The sequence below is a fragment of the Coccinella septempunctata genome, chromosome 1 (genome assembly GCF_907165205.1).
Source record: "Coccinella septempunctata chromosome 1, icCocSept1.1, whole genome shotgun sequence".
NCBI classification, from domain to species: domain Eukaryota; kingdom Metazoa; phylum Arthropoda; class Insecta; order Coleoptera; family Coccinellidae; genus Coccinella; species Coccinella septempunctata.
The window spans coordinates 44523056-44541361 of NC_058189.1; the positions used below are offsets into that span (position 1 = coordinate 44523056).

Below are 18306 nucleotides of genomic sequence, written 5' to 3' on the forward strand. Positions count from 1 at the left end.
ATTTACACCTTGTACTATAACAAAAATTTCCATATTATTGGTTTCAAATGAAAAAAAATTATTCATGTACCTATCCCAAACCGTCACGCTCTTCGAATTAGATTACGGATTTGACATACCTGGAATAAAATAATCTTTTTGAAAGAATTCGATCCATTATGTGAATAGAATCTCCTTCCATGCACCCTGGAAGTTCCATTTATCGAAGTTAAAAAGAAAAATAACTCAAACTCTTCAAACTACGAGCACTCTCATCGAAACCGCTCTCCAGCAACAAACTTCCTGAACATTATTTGTTCTGTACGACATTCTCCTACCCCTGTTTCGATTGGAATATTCTCCGAAGGATTGGGCCAATAATCTTATTGGCTTTTTATACTTACTGAACGGGAAAAGGAAAAACAGAATTTATTCTTGGGAATTCCGGCTCCGAAAGCATTTCCGTGTTTTCTTTTATAAGTCAGAGATAACCACAGCTTCTTAATTATTCAATACTGAAGAACCTCAAACAGTTTTGTTAGCACGAAATTCGCACCATCTCTGGAGAAAAGTTTCTGAGATGCGGAATTTGTCTTTAACTTCTATTGATAAGATTCCCACGAAATTTCGAACAAGCCTAAGTATCTATATTTTACTAGTTACTCAAGTTTCAATACCAATGAATCGGTATTTTTCCGAGAATTAAAAAAGTTCGGGGCAACCAGTACTTCTTCTTTTTCGTTGGGACTGAAACCTGTTCATCCTCACGTAGTTGAAGGGACTCACACGCTTACAAAAAAACGGCCTGAGTTTTACTGGGTTTACTGTCCTCAACTTAGTGAGGTTTCTAAAGGTAAACATGCTATGTTCAACAGTTTTATCAGATCTCCTGCAGTAGCGATAAAAGGACTAGTTAAACCCATTTTCTTTAAATGTTATTAGGCACGTGGTTAGTCAGCGCGTGCGGTCACCAGACTCAACTGTTACCTCTTTTAAGACAGCTTGAAACCACTTCCTGTGCTCCATTTGGAGGAAAATTTCCTATTAGCCAGTTAATAAAGATGCTTGTGATACAATATGTACGACAGATCGTCTCATCTCTAGTCCTGTGCGAGATAGTTGGGGAGCCCAAGAGGGAAATTCTGGATTTACTAGAGCGTGTCAGATTAATATAGAGGAGATACCTTGGATCCTGTAGAGTACCTCTACCAAAAATTAGACCTGTATATAGGGGGAATTGTCTAGGACATACTGTCAGAATATAAAAAAAAAACGATCATTGTACGTACTCGAGCGAGTCAGACTAAGATATATGTGGCTAATTACATGTTGAAAACGAGGTTTAAAAGTACTAAAAGTAGATATTCTCTTAATCTGACAATTTAAGCTTTTTGGCATTTTCAAAGGACCGCTGTGACTTTGAATCACGTCCGAATTGTCAGTCTGTTGAAAAGTAGCTTCCTTTGGGTACAATTAACATATCCTCTAAAAATCTAACCCGCTCGAAAAAAAATTTCGTTACCATTTTCATTTCTTCCGTACCTACGTCCAGCCCCACCATGCAAACTGTCAGATTAACATGAATTTATTATCAGAGACACGTAGGGCATTATACAGTATCTTAATCTGACACGCTCGAGTATGTACACTTGACGATATATTTTTTACACCTTTGAAACTCGCAGACGCTTTCTCCACCGCTAAAAGTGCATACATCATAGAACCTTTTTTTCTTTCTACCATCTAATCCTCAAAATCCACTAGGTCTCCACGACGCTCAAGTAAATCCCGATTTAGCATTGTCGGCTCCCCAACTAAGGCAAGGCGCAAATAGAAACGCAGGGTAGTGAGGTGACGCAGCGTGAGTTTTTGTTAGACATAGAAAAGAACTAGATCGCGCAAATAAAGCGTGACAGTAACTTGTCAGATAGTAGGTGCATCGCAGGAAAAATCTGCAGCACCCTGCGTCACCTCACCAACCTACGTTTCTATTTGCGTCTGGCCTTGCTGCACGTACTATCTGACAAGTCACTGTCAAGCTTTAGGCCCTGCGCAAATAGAACCGCAGGTTAGTGAGATGACGCAGCGTGAGTTTTTGTAAAACATAAAAAAGACCAAGACCGTGCAAATAAAGCGTGACAGTGACTTGTCAGATAGTACGTGCAGCGCAGGAAAAAGCTGCGTCACCTCACTAACCTGCGTTTCTATTTGCGCCTGGCCTTATTTGCGTGGTCTGCCGGGCCTAAGGCCAGGCGCATAACATATGAAATTTAATTCATTGTACTGGTTTGAAACCTGAAGCAAAAACTTACTATCTATCATCCAGTATTAGGAAATAAATAGTGGTAATACTTTTAAATTTGTTATATGAATTGAGGGCTTCCTGACAAAGACTAAATTTTCGGCTACAATCGATTCACTCTGAAGTAAATGAACTATTGGTAGATTGACTAAGGAATAATAATAAGCATTAAAATATCAAGAATGAATATCTTATGGAGATAAGATATTGCTGTAGAAAAAAATTAAAGTTGATTTTTGTTCTCGTTTTCTAACGATTATATCAGCGTTTATTTCTCAGTGTTATCAAAATCGGCGCAATGGCATTATTCTAGAAAAGTTATCATAAGATAGACCTTTCCCTGTTGACATTAACTACCCAAGGACATCACAGAACCTCAAGGACATCACAGAACCATCGGTGAACAAGTGGGACCTTCAGGCACAGGAAGCAAATAATAAAAAATTACTCTGTGGGGTTCGTCAAAGCAGAAGTGCGGTCCTTTCTATGGAAAACAGATTTATTAAGATTCTCCATAATTTTGAGAACCCTCGCATGCCCGCTCCTCCACCACGCCGTGGTTATCAGACTTTGAGAGCTGTCTTCATAGCCATTTTTCAGACTCTGTACTGCACAGGAAGTATCTTTCTAACTTGATTTCAAATCAATCGCTTCTCATATTAGAATATTATCAAATTTCTTTCAATTGTCGTGGATTGAAGGTTTTTTCAATTTTAGATAAAAGTGAAAGAGAGGGTGGAAGTATATGAGCTCATTTGTTTCAGGTTCTGCTTGAATTTGAAGTACTGTATGTGGTGCCTGAGGATTCCCTACCATCATTCGCTCCTAGTAATTTCGAAAATCTGGATGACGATCAACATATGCTAATAGATATTGAGCAAAATATAAAAAATTATGAAAGGAGTATTTCAGTGACATCCGCGCAAGAGAAGTAAGTATGGATAAAAATAATAATATTGAAATCTGTATCTCAAACACATCAAAATTATATATTATGACATTTCATGACATTCGTGACAAAAGTTGTAAAATGCTTTATTCAGTATATACTATCTATATACATTCACATTGTTTTCACTAATAATCTACAGGGTTGGCCAAATTTGATGGGATTGAATGGCAACCCTATAACCATAAAAGCTGGAGGAAAATGGGTGGCACATTTTCGACCTTGATTTTAAAAATATTGATAATGGCACAGGCCGCGTAAAGATTATTTTCATTACACTCCTCTAGTGATATAATATCGAAAATAAAAATTACGATTAATCACTGAAGTGATGGACTGAAAAATATCTTCGAATACGCCACTCAATTCTACATTCTACATAATTTTAGGTATAATTTGTTTCTTCATATTACTAAAACTTCACGAGAGGCACCAATGCCACCAATTCAAAAGGCTGAAAAACGAGTTTCCACTTTTAACTTGATAAAAAAAAGAAAGAGAAAAACAGCTAGCATTATTTATTATAATAATATATTTTTATTTATCTTTATTCTTCTAAATACTTTCTTCGCAGAGATATTAAATAAAGTTGATCAATGTGTTATATGAAAAACATCTCTCAATTTTGGCTGAAAAATCACGTTTTAAATCAATTTAGAAACACCCTCTATGCTATCTGATATTTTATAATATAATATTGTTATGTAACAGGATTGGACACCAAAGTCTTCAGATTTCTCTCATGCCATATAATTTGATACTGCCTAATTCTACATACATGCTAATAAATTGCACATGGAAATGCCAATGGTCATGTAAAATAGATTAGGAGCAAATTTAAAATATTCTAGAATATACTACAAATTTTATGAAAAATTTTAGAATATGAAAATTTGAAATTACCTATTACATAAAGCCTTGTACACATACACAACTGAATTATGATGGGTTGAGCTGTATTGGATTACAGTTATTGAAGTTTGTTATTTATAAACCGTATTTTTCATATAAGGTACCATAACAGTCTTCTAAAGCACTCTACAGACGGTTGTGGTACTATTCAAAATTCGCTCAGTTTATAAACTGTTATGAATACCTAAGGGAAATATAATATGGTAGTCGTGATCGATGCTCTCCTGCTGCTGGTATACCATACCTCACTGCACTGTGATGTTCCTTAAATTGATACGAAAGAACACGGAAAACCTAGAAATAATAGCCCTGAAGATGGTCTAAATATAGACCGAAACTGTCGGCATTTTATTAAATTGGTTTTCTTTAACCCTTCAAGACCCTTTAAATCCATCATCAAGTTTAATATAATATATCAATATATGAAAGAAACAATTTTTTGAAAATAAATCAAAATATGACGATGGGATCAAGTAGGACTCAATGAAATATTGCTATGGAAAAAGATCAAATTTGATTTTTTTTCGTTCTTGCTGACGATTTAAGCCTTTACTTTCATTGACATCAAAATCGGCACAGAGGTATATCTTTGAGAAAGTGATTTAACTTTATGTATAACTTCAAAATTTGTTATAGCGACCACACATGAATGATCTGTGATGATGATACGAGTGATGAAATAAAATGGTAGCAATGCTCGACGAAACTCCTTACTGATTTCGATTGGGAAGTAGGATATAATAAAAATCAGAAATTCATGATATTGGTGATATTGTATGAACACGATAGTTTTACCCGTTTTTGAGAAAAACGCAGTTTAAAACTTGTCTCAGACGATTTTCAATTTCATTCAATTCATGAAAAGAATACTTTCGAATGTCAGAAAAATGTTGCTGTGTTGCTAAATGCTATTTTTTCAGGTGAATTATTTTTTCTCTGACAACTAACAATATTTTTGCAAAAATAATGAGAAAAACTGTCCCTAGGAAATCGTCAGCAAGTGGAGATTAGTCTTATTTCACCAATTTATCGAAGGCCGACAGAACACAGGGTTTTGCTGCAAAGCACAAAATCCCCAACTGGTTAAATCATAGTATTTGTTAAGACCACAGCTGCTTCACTTTACGATCTATTCAGTTTTTCAGCGTTAATGCACAAATAATTAATGGAATATTTATGTAATACTAATATCAAAGACCAACGGCTTGTGTTTTACATACAGGGGCGGATTTTCGATATATTCTAGGTATTCTAGGTAGGCCATATATCCTATGGCCGCCTACTGCAAATTTTTTCGAAGGCTAATTGCCAATTTAACCATTTTTGAGCAACGTAACACTTCAACGCAGCGTTTTCAGGTAGTTTTCGCCATAGGTATTATAATTCTCGTCATATTTTTAGGTTTTCCATATTTATTCTCCTTAATCATGCAATTCAAAATTATATTTACTACCCATTCTTAGTTTTGTAAGAAATATAGGATAGGCGGCAATTTGAAAGTTTTCACTTGGTATGTTTATTGCAGTAGAATGGAGAATTGGTGTTCTCGATCATTGTGATAAAATTTTGACGAAAACAACTTATTTTTTCGTGCTTTTGAAATATTGCATGGAAAAAATAATAAGAAAACGTTATATAACTACGAAAAAATTATTGGGAAATTTTCAAATTCGGAAGCAACACTCCTTCATTGTCCAAAATATTCACGAGACTGTACAGGACTCTCGTACGAGAATGAGAAAAGTCTCGTCTCGTCGACTCTCAAAAACGAGATTACCGTAGGCATCACTAAATTAACAGAGGCGTCTTTCCCTCACCAACAGCCTTCAGTATGTTATCAGTGATAATACCTACGGTAAAGCTGTTTCAATTCTATACAGGATGTTCTACAAGCTCTATGACAAACTTTGGCAGGTGGTAGCTGTGCTTATTCTGAACATTTTTTTGCCTATGAACATATATCCGATTCGTTTTTGTTTAGAAGATACAAGCATTCGAAAAATCATATTTTTTATGTTCAAATCATAATAATCAATGACAATTTTGAGACTATAAAAGTTATTCGAAGTGTCCACCTTCGGCTCGAATGCAAGCTTCACATTGACGTACAAAAGATGCCGTTACTCGGCGGATTAGATTTTGGTCGTTTCGTATTTGGTTTGCTGCATCTTGAATTCTATCAAGTAATTGTTAAGGAGATGAGATTTCAACATGATAAACAAGCTCCTTCATAAGACCCCGTAAATAAGAATCTAAGGGATTGGGATGAGGTGAACGAGATGGCCATTGTATAGGTCCTCCTCGACCTATACCTTCATTCGGGAAATGTTCATTCAGCCAACTGACTACATGTTTCCCTCTATGTGGTCTATGTGGTGGTGCACTATCGTGCTGATACCACATATTTCCAACAACGTTGAGCTCTAAGTTACAATGAAGTCAAAAAGGTTGTGCTCCAAAAAATTTGTATACAAATCTGCATTTAAACGATCATTTATAACATGAAAACACTGAAACGTTGCTGACATCGTCTTTGTCTAATGACATATGGATTCTGCAGTGCCCATGCATGTTCATTATGGTTGTTGTTGATACCAACAAGTGTCAAATGAATAATTAAAATAACGTCAATTACTATAACAACCGATATTTTCTGTCGGCCTACTCAATGAAAATATGAAAAAAAACTTTTTCAAATGCTTGTAACTCCTAACCTAACCTAACCTATGTATATAGGAAAAAAAAATGGTCAAAAGCGGCAAGTTTCAAAGTTTGTCATAGAGCTTCTAGAACACCTGTATATCAGGCTTATTGCAATTCATATTGTCCCCAATTTGTTTGAATGATCTTCGTTAACTTTTTATTTGCAATCAATCAAATTCACTAGTTTTCTTTTTAATTTTTAGCATCTCTGCAAATTCGGCCAGCTCCAATTACCGAGTCCGACAGTGTTAAAAATTATTTTAGTCGATCATGCGCATATTAATCTAAATATATAATAAAAAATTTTAGGTTCTCTTAGCTGCTCAACTCTATAAGAACGTCAATTCAAATTTTGGCTTACTGGGGAAAGTGTGCGCGGGTAAGTGTGCGCATAGATTCATTATATGGGCATTAGTTCAGTGAGGAATAAATTATGACATTGTTGATTTTTTTGGTTAAGACCCTATCAATATTGTCCTATTTGTTCAGAAAAATATGAAGAGCCACCAACAGGAGAATGTATCAAGGTTGTGTTCACCAGGAATGGTGGCACAAGCAATCATGCAGTGCTTGTAAAAAGGCGCTTCTGTATTGACAATAAACAGCATTTCTGTAATATTGTAACATTTTGATGACATTACTTTGTAATTTGTTTTGATTGTGTGGTTCACTAAGCACTGCGTTCACTTACCCCGTGAGGGTGCGCACACTTACCCGCAATACGGGGCATGTGAACGCACTCCGACTTTCACTATTAAATTTTTTTTTGCGGAAAAAAACCTCTTTGTTTGTTTGCTTCTTGATGTTTTTTTTATAGATTAGAAAATTCTCTATATTATGAATATGTTTTCATTTTCCTAGCTTCATTATTTCAAACAGGGTATGGCTTGAAAGGCAAAAGTGCGCACAGTTGCCCCGAATGACTCTACTTATAAAACAATTTACTGATTTGGCAAATCGAATCCTAAAGCGTGGGGAATTTCAATTTCGAAGAGATTCCTGTTGCTCAAATCCATTGATCGCTGAATGCAAAATGAGCTTCCAAGCCCTCAGCCGTACAGAATCAGCAAATTCGAACAAACAAATCCTGTTCGACCACATTAAAACCCGTATCACGTAAATGCTTCCACTTCCAGAACGTCAACCAGCCGAAGAAATCCGATTCGGAGTAGCATCAGCGTCGCGTCTGGCGGAAAAACCTCCTCTTTGGCAGACAGGAAAAGGACATCACCTCTTCGTAACGTGAGGAATTTAATACGTTTTGGCAAGCAGAGACCCCCGAAGGACGATTCTGACAATATAGGTGAAACTACGTCTCTAATCTACGCTGAAGAATCCGATAAAAACACGACGGGCGTAGGAAAGGGACCTTGGGAGGTCGAGTCAGCTCCCGTTTCGAGGGCCGGTAGTCAAAGCTCTTTGGGTTCTCACAATGAGGACGAAACGATGCTCATCGACGCCGAAGGAAACAAGAGGGTTGCTCGGTAAGTGTGAATAATTGATTTACTCGAGGAACAAGATTTGATCGAATTTAAGTATGAGCACCCAGAATTTTAAAGAAACCTTTATTCACTGTTGAAATTCAGGAAGGTTATTTTTACGAAGTTAACAATTATTATCTTTTCTATTTGTTCTGAAATTTGGAAAATACTTATATTTTTTTTATAATACACTGCGCAAAAAAAATTAACGCACATTATGGAAATCTCAAATTTATTCTACAACTCAAGGTGTTCTCAATGATAATTATTTTTATCAGAATTATGCATGCATATGTTATCCACTTTCAGCGGTTTTCTTCAATACAGATGTTTTTTCCCAGCAGCAATAACAAAAGATGATATTATCAGATTTTGAATGTATTGGCTCCATTCTAAAATCAGTTGTTCTCGATCAATTCTAGTGATCAATAGTTTTTCTTTCGTTTGATTTTCTACACTCGATCGCTATGCAACGCGAAACATGCAATTTGACCCAAGAGGAATGTGCCCAAGCGGTAGTTTTGCGAGAAGAAGGGTGGACATACACAAGAATTGCAGAAAGGTTTGGAGTTTCCCATACAAGTGTGTCCAGAATGTTGCAGCGATTCAGGGAGACAGGTATGAATGTCCGAAGACCAGGACAGGGTAGACCACGGGTAACAACTGCCATTCAAGAACGTTACTTGAGAGTTTCTTCGTTGAGATAACGGTTTGCAACCGCTCGCCTCCTTCAAATTCAACTTGAGCAAACTCATGAGGTGCAAATTAGCACTCAGACAATAAGAAATCGCCTCAGAGAATATGATTTAAGGCCTCGTGTCGCGGCAAGAGGCCCAGCTCTTACCCCAGCCCATCGAAGGGCGCGTTTGGATTTTGCGAGAGAGCAGATTGGGAAAGAGTTCTCTTCACAGATGAGTCTAGATTCTGCCTCTACCATTGTGATCGATGTTCACTTGTATACAGACGTCCACATGAAAGATATGCTCAGTGCAATTTCCTGAATACTACTGGTTTCGGGGGAGGATCGATTATGGTATGGGGTGGAATATCTTTGACTTCTCGCACAGACCTAGTGGTCGTTGATAATGGAGCTATGAATGCTGATAAGTATATAAGGAACATTCTTGAAGAGCATGTAGTGCTATTTGCCCCATACATTGGTGAAAATTTCATTTTTATGGACGATAATGCCAGACCTCATCGTGCGCGCATCGTTCAGGAGTACCTTTAAGAGGTTTAAGTCTCTCGAATGGAATGGCCATCAAGAAGTCCAGATCTCAATCCGATTGAGCAGGTTTGGGACAACCTCTATAGAAGGCTGAGAAGTTCAGAAAATCATCCAGCTACTCTTAATGACTTAGGAATCCAACTCGTAGAAATTTGGGAAGGATTAGATCAGAACATTTTAAGATCACTCATTTTGAGTATGAACCGTCGTTGCCGAGCTGTAATTAACGCAAGGGGTGGATATACCAAGTATTAAATCACTTATCAGCATTTCAGTATTTTGAGAATTGTTCATTTCTCTTCTTTCACATAAGATTCGGTGAAATATCCTGAATTTTTGTTCCATTTAATGTGTTTTGTTTCGTTCAAAACCTTCCCGAGAGAACATAAAAAATAAGTTATAAAGTCAATGTAGAGTTAACTTTAATTAAAATTGAGATTTTCAGAATGTGCGTTAATTTTTTTGCGCAGTGTATTTTGAATTAATCCTTACTAATACTTAGATTGTGAAAGTCCGTGTGCTTGTCAGTTCAGTGTTGCGACAACGCTTATACCAAAGCGGAAAGATTACCACAAACTTCGTTATTTCAAAGAGAACATCCCCTATTTATTATAACTTTTTTCTCTATCCCCATTTGAGTATTTTTGTCAAGTACTTCCCTTTCCCTATTCCTGATACTTTGGGAGATATAAAGAGGAAGTAGGTATAGTACAGTCCCAATAAACACAGATACGTGGAAGTAACGTTGAGTTCTTCAAGTAACGCTACGTTGAGAAACCGGCAAAATACGTTTCGTTCTAGTCGTAAAGTAACGTAGCGGACAATCTTTTTGGAATGGAAATTCTACGAGAATATAACGTTGCCATTCGAATCGAAGTAACGTTGGCGCTACAATACGAAATTCAAATGTTGATTCTAAAATAAAATTTTATTTGCTTTTCTTCCCACCTCCCACTAGCCTTGTGATTTTTCCCATTAGCCAACATTATCCTCTTATCAAACTAGGTTCATCAAGACAACCGCTGCGGGATTCGAACCTACTACCTCTAGCGTCCTACCCTACATCGCTGCCACCCAGACCACCTATAGGTTTTATTGTAGTAGTAGTCAATATTTCATTAGCTTAAAGCTACAAAGTTCATAACTACATCAACAATGATCAGCTCAATATCTATTCTTAATATTACCAGTCTCTTGAATTGATTCAAATTATAAGCAGATCTCATAACTAATGGTAACTGGTAGAAATAAATATATTATAAAAAAGTGATCGGTTTTACTCTCACAACGCCACATACAGGGCATTGTATGTGGCATTGTATATATTGAAAAGAATGAGAGGATGTTTCAATATATAATACTTTGCACTACAAGGAAACGTTTCATAATAGTGGCTACAGGAAGGGGATTTTGGATAATTTTCTTCAACAAGGATCAATCGTTGGTCTTCAACGTCATTATAATGTTCCTTGCTTTTAATAGAATATACTTCGAGGAAAAACCACGGATCCACTTTTCATATTCGTGGCTACAGTAACGAGTTTTTGTATGATTTGGTATACAACGTTGAGGAAGTACGCTAAAAACAAGTTACCTACATATTGGTGACTACAGTAACGAGTTATTGAATGGTATCGTATTCAACGTTAATTTAACGTTTTTCACTTCCTATTGAATACACGTCGAGGCTGTACTGGAATTACAACGTTTCATGTTAGTGGATTCAGTAACCAGCTCAATCCTAAACGTTGATTATATGTGAAATCAACGTAATTTTGGCGTATATCACTATGAAAATTTTTGCAATATACAGAACTAAAGGCGGAAACACATTATTAACACGCGACGCGAGCTGACGAAACGTGATGCGTGTTGAGTCGAATCAAATATATTGCTTTCTATAGACCAGACACATACTATGAACACCCGACGCGACGCCACGCGCGTACAATTTTCGCGTCAGCTCGCGTCGTCGCGTGTTAATAATATATTTCGCCTTAAATCGTTGATGTCACCCCGCCGCTATTTTTATCGAAATATGTTGAAAAACCGTCGAAAAATGATTGTGAAAACAAGTTTTAGAGACGCTTAAGTTTTGATTCTCATAAAACACCAACTAAATTGGAAAAAAAGAGACGGGGTGATATCAAGACTTCCTTTAACCGCAATTCAAATAAAAATCAACGCTTTGTCGTTTTTGAAGGGAGATTCTTGAGGTATTATTTCCCCTTAACGGTTTTCTACAAAAATTAGCCAAAAACATAGTTCCAATGAAACAGGCATAAAAAAGTCATTTCATATTTTGGGAAGCTGAAATTTCACAAATAGGGCAATGAGATCATGAGGATGAATTTCGTGTAGAAAAAACTTGGTTTGTGATATACAGGCTGTTCCAAAATTATTCAAAAACAAAAACGGCAAAAAGTTGATTTTTTCAAATCAAACACCTTTTTTTATCTGAAATTTTCAGATATAATCAAAATATGCATCGGATGATGTATCAATCATGTTCTTTCATGAAAACTTCATGGTTTTGAAACGAAAGTCAAATTTCTATAAATGTCAGTGGTTTTCAGCGTACGACTTCTGTTGCTACCTTAGAATTACTGCCATGTGAGATTCTAAAATCATTGAAAACTCGACTGAAGGTGTTTCTCTCATTCATACAAGGAATAGGGAATACTCCTTCCGACGAAAATGATGTATTTTTTATGAAATATCTTTGAAACGTCACATTTTGAAATAACCATTTCAACCGTTTCCCAAAAAAATTATTTTAAGCACTTTAAAATAAAAATGGGTATTTAAAGTTTAAAGCGTTTTGTGAGAATTGCACAAGCTGGCAATATCGACTGAAATATGCCTTGATAATAAAGGACAACAAATGCATTATCTTAATGAGATAGACAAAGATGGCTGTCTATGAAGTCTGCGACGAACGAGGAAGGTCGTAAAATTTTATGGGATTTTTATGGCCGGTTGCAGTTGAAGCTCGCCAGTAAGTACGCGCCTGTAGATCAACAGCTGTTATTTTATATGCGCTATTGCCAAATCCTAAACTCCGCACAAAGCGATTTAAATTTTAAAACCCCATATTTGAAGGATGATTTTGAATAGTTTCCGCGGTGAATTTGAAAAAATCATCAATGAAACTCATAATTATTCACTTTAAACTTGCATATGCAGTGATAACCCAAATCGTGTAGAATTCCCCATTGTGTGTGTTAAAGATAGAAATTTGACTTTGTTTCAGAAACCATAAGGTTTTCATTTAGGAATATGATGCATTATTAGATGAGTATTTCGATTTTCTTTGAAAATATCGGATAAAAAGTAGGGTGTTCCATTTGAAAAAAAATCAACTTTTTGCCGTTTTTGTATCGAGTGAAAAAACGAAAAATTTTGAAATACTCTGCGTCTCTCAAACCAAGGTTTTTCTTACACGAAACTCATCCTCAGGATCTCATTCATTTTAAAGAATTTATTTGGACGTTTCGATCGATATCACAATGGTCTTTCCGAAGATGTAAAAAGGAGTTTCCAATCGTCCTTATAAAGGCTCTTGATGTCGAATTCGTATTCAATAGAATTTCAATCTATGAGACAAGGGTTTCAGGGCCAGAATGCAGAACCATAGAGGGACGAGCGAGTCTCCTCCGAAAATTTCGCATCTTATTGGAATAGGTTCAGTGCTGATAGAACCATCTTCTGCAATCATTTGTAGACTGGTGCGCTAGGTTATGATCTATTTTATTAATATTCAATATCATTAAGAGCTATTCTTGGAGTAGGTATTAAATAGAATGCTTTTTTGCAGTCTACTTACCTACGCAGCGTATAGACACCTTCGCTTAGAGAATGCTTGACTGGAGATATTATTAGTTGTTCCTTAAATTATGGGATGTCTTTGGTGCATTCTTTCTGTTGTGTGGCGATGATGTTATTCTTTTCACAATAGTTTTTATTAAGGTTTGAAATGCACGATAAGATTTATACATCGTTGGGAGGCATGTGATTGGCCGATTTTGGTTGGGTCTTCTGTAGGTATTCCTTTCGTCTTTAGGTAACAGGTATTTTGTGCCATGCGTTATATGTAGATATATTGGCAACCTTTCAGGATTTCTTTTGACATATTATTTATATTATGTCAATATTTCTATTATATCAATGGAAGTATTAGAACATACATTGGGTACATCCTTTAAAACTTCTAAAGTTACCGTTCATTCTAGGTTTCATACACGTAGCAACGTGACGAAAATTCTATTCAAACTTAACGTTCCCGCCGTTCCTTTTTCATTGCGAAAAAACGTTGTAGAGATACAATTTTTAAACGTTGAAATTCATTCTGAAGTACCGCCACAATTAAAATTTCATAGTGGGTTGAATCTACGATGATTATTCTTATATTTCGACACATTTTTGCCAAAACAACGTAAGGTACTAACTAAAATGTACTGATTTGAATCGATGTTGTTACCAATTTCCAAAGTTACCAACAAATTTTTTTCTACCTAATCTGCACAGTCACCACGACGCTCGATTGAATCCTCTTTTAGCATCGTGGGATCCCCTGCATAACATTATTTTTTGGTAGTGTATAATTCACTTCACGCTACAACCTGGTAAGGTAAAATCTCGAACCAATTCTAAAGACACGCGATCTTCTTGAAAAAATAAATGAATTTGATCAGCTGTCCAAATCATGTATCAATTAGAGAATTTACCATTTCACCCATCAATTTTGAAAAAGAACATAAAACCCACAATTTTCCGGTAATTTCTGGTTAGCTTTTTTAGTTATGTATAATGAACTGAAGTTCACATGTAAAGTGTACCTGTTACGAATTCGAAGCATTTCCCAAACTACTTCAATATTCATGGCATAAATAAATTCTGAAATTCCAACTACATTACAATTTTCTTCATGAAATTTAATGACTGCGGTCCCTCAATATCTCCGTCATTAATGAATGAATGAAGCTTCTCTAATGAATACAACTCGTACAGGGTAAAAGTTTTGTGAAACCCTCCTATTGTTCACCGCATATTCATTCGTATTCATGGAAAATGTCTGTAATTGAAACTGTCAGGAATGTCAAATTGGAACCGACGCAATAACAAGAAGCTCAAACCAACTACAGAGTGACAAATGGTGGAGAACATGAAGGCTAGAATCCATTATCATTTTCTTTCGTATACAGCGTGAAAAACAAAGCGTTTGTTGAGACACCAATCAATAATATTAAATCCGAAGTGTTTTAACCTGAGTTATTTCCGCATTAATATCTGAACAATGCATATACTCCATTCACTTGTATAAGAGCAGTCCGTTGGCAATGGAAATATGACACATTCCACTCTGTATAGTACAAAAATGTGAGGTTATGACGCCTATCAAGTCACCACATTTTTTGGTTTTTAATCAGTGCTATGTTGTCTGTTTTAGGTAAAAGTCCCAATAATTACCTGGGTACGTATTTTATTACAATATAAATATGCGTTTACCTCGAACAATATTAATTCGAAAATATATGATAATGTGATGAATATAATTAACGTTTATATAAACCGATTGAAGGGATTCCTAATCTAATAATTTGCATGCAAAGTACAAGAGATCAGTGTTTGCGTATATTTATTTTGCCATGAAAGAATATTAAATTATTGACAATTGACATACATGCAGATGTTTGTAATGTTGGTTATCTTCTTGTACTAATAGTCAACTCTTCTTCCATAGCAAAGATTAATATATTTAAACACTGATCTCTTGTACTTTCTTTGAAAATTCGTAGGTAAGGAATCCTGTATTATGTGCACCACATAATTTCGAATTAATACAATTATTGGGACGTTCAGGTAGCATGTAGAACATAGCGGTGATTTAAAACAAAAAACAGTCGAATCCTCACATTTTCGTACTATGGAATATGCCTGTAGATAGAGGAAGGAAAAGATAACCAGTTCTGTTTACGTTCACTCTAATATTTGCATGTTCAATATCTAAGACTTTTTAGATTTGTGAATTTCTGGATTACACCAATTGATGTATCTATGTATAATTGTGATAATTTAATTTTTGGTTTTTTTATGTTATTGTTATCGTTGTGTCATTGTAATTCATTCGTAAAAAGGTCTTGAACCGTTGAATAAATGAAAAAATAAATAGATATTTGTGTTTGGGGTAATAGTTCGTTTCAAGACTTGCATGTGTATCAAGAATTTCGTTGTCGACATGCCTAGAAATTGTGTAATATGTGGCAAATATGGTGAACAAGATAACTTCGGATCGGGGTAAATGTAGACAAAAATATGTTGATGTTGGTCACAGAACCTTCTCTTTCCTATATCTACAAATGTGTCGAATTTCCATGACCAGCTGACTGCTGCTGTTTCCTTTATAGGCAGGTAACCGTAACCTAACTTTATACATCACTACATGAACAAAATCTTGTTTCATTTCCTTTATATATTATTACTTCATGCAAATTATCAATATAAATTATGCAGCAGTGTATATCACCATTTGGTCCTAGTTGAAATAAATAAATAATGATTTGATACAGAGTGAGTTCTTTAATTTGAAATACTGAATTATACAGAGAAGATTGAAAGTAGACTTACTATAAAGATCAAAACTGTCTATGTAATATAATTCTTCTAATTTTGACATATAAAGTGACTCTTTTTAAAACTCAGTGACGTTTTGAAACGTTTTATTTTCGCAACTGATGATGAAACCTTAGAACATAGAACAACAGGAAGGAGCATATTGTTCATTTTGGTGTGACCGAATTTGGTGCACATATGGCTGAATCCATATTTCCGGTTTAGCAGTGGCGTAGGGCATAAATAATCTCAATTACTGTCCAACGTAATTTTGGCTAATTTCCGATCGCATTTTTTATTTTTCGAAAGCTTTCTATTATTGAGTGGAAAGAAAAAAAATATTTTGGGAATACTCTTGTGAAACATAGGAATTAAAATCTCGAAAGATGTGAGTAGGAAAAATGTATTTGTTTTTCTCTTTGTACTTGTGAATACTGAGAAATAAATAAATTTTGTATATTTATCTATTTAAAAAGAATATATAGAACGTCACTTTTAATGTTTATTGGTTTTTAAAGAGAATCAATCTATTATACAAATTCCTTATTCTATCTTCATTTACAGTATTTTTACAAATATAATTCAACCTCGTGTTTAAATAACAATTTGAAATACTTTTAATTAAAAGAGTTTCATGACTCTCTAATGGGGAAAAATCATGAAAAATCATTTCATCAAACACACTTTTTCCAATAAAATGTTTCATAACTTTAAGTGAAACTTCTTCACGGTTAATTTTTTTATTTGAATATGATTGGCTTCTTAAAAATTTTTCTGCAGTCTGGCATATTGCAATGACTCCATTACTTGGGTAACTCAAACCACCCTTTGATTTTGTTGCAATCAAGGAGTTTAGGAAATCCTCCTTAACTCCAAATAACTGTGCAACACACTGTTCACATTTCAGTTTCTGTCCAATTTTAAAAGAAACAAAACCAGCAATATAAACAATCACATATTATGTAAGTGTACAGAACTGGCTGGCCTAAGAACCATTCATATGGGAAAACCAGCTCTGGTTACCCAAGAGGTAACGGCCAAGGCCCCTAAGAAAGTCTTCTTCTTATTTTAATAATTTCTTTAGGTAAAATAGTTCAGAATTCACTTCACAACTTAATTTCACTCAACTCTACAAAATCCAACACAGTTTAACTCGAAAAATATCCTAAAAATAACAATTTGATATGAATTTGATAAAAGCTTCACGTTTGACACCTATATCAAAACAAAACAATGAGTCATTATTTGGTGCACTTCGGTCTCACTTCCTGTCCTTGTATTCGCGTGGAAAGGCTCCTTCCTGTTGTTCTATGTTCTAAGGATGAAACGATACTTGGGTTCCATAGCAACAAAGTAAAACATAATTATTTACGTCACTACAGATTCGAAAGGAATCTGTGGGGACACTTGTTACTTTAAATTTGAATTCAAATAGTCATATGCTATTCACAATTAGAAAAGATATAAGATGTTCAGTTTGTTTTTCGATATCACTGAAACTTTACGAAATAGAAGTACCAATTCAAAGAGTCGAATATTTGAGTGATATTTCCAACTCATGGCATGGTCTTCTATTAACACCTGACCCCGGTGGTCAAAAATAACTGTATATATCTTCCCTCTGTGGTGATCACTTCAATTTTTAAGAAAAAAAAACTAATGTCACAACCTATTTTTTTTTATCAGGTGAGTCTGTGAACTAATTATGTATTTAAGTTCACGGAAGCACGCGGGAACAATTGTTGTTATAAATGAACAATTATGTAATGTAATTCGAGTTAGTTCCTCTTCTTTCCTCAATCCCTTCATGTATTTATAACCCCCATATTGAAATGATCCACTTTGAATTATTATATGAGTTCTTAAAGAAATAACATTATAATATTTTTCAGCGTCTCATTAGAAAATCGCAGGTAAGGATTGAAGGTTGAAAATGCACACTGAGCATGGTCACATAACATTTACGCAATTGACATGGATTTTGCCAAATAAATACAAACCTTTTTTTTAATTCATTTAAGAAAGAAAAAAGGATTTGCATGAAAAAATCATGGTTTCTCAGAATTCAGATTCGAAGCAAAAGATATAAAGACCAACAACATCCCCCATTCAAAAAATTTTGAAGAGGCTTATCTTATTT

The 18306-nt window shown here is 35.1% G+C and overlaps 1 protein-coding gene across 1 annotated transcript in view; it reads left to right on the plus strand.

Annotated features, from left to right (window-relative positions):
* LOC123322588 (otoferlin-like) overlaps window positions 1-18306 on the plus strand; it is a 229341-nt gene that overhangs the window by 49679 nt on the left and 161356 nt on the right. The window contains exons 4-5 of the mRNA XM_044910534.1: window positions 3046-3212; window positions 8000-8329. Coding sequence (XP_044766469.1) covers window positions 3046-3212; window positions 8000-8329 — 497 coding nt within the window. The remainder of the gene's footprint in view (window positions 1-3045; window positions 3213-7999; window positions 8330-18306) is intronic.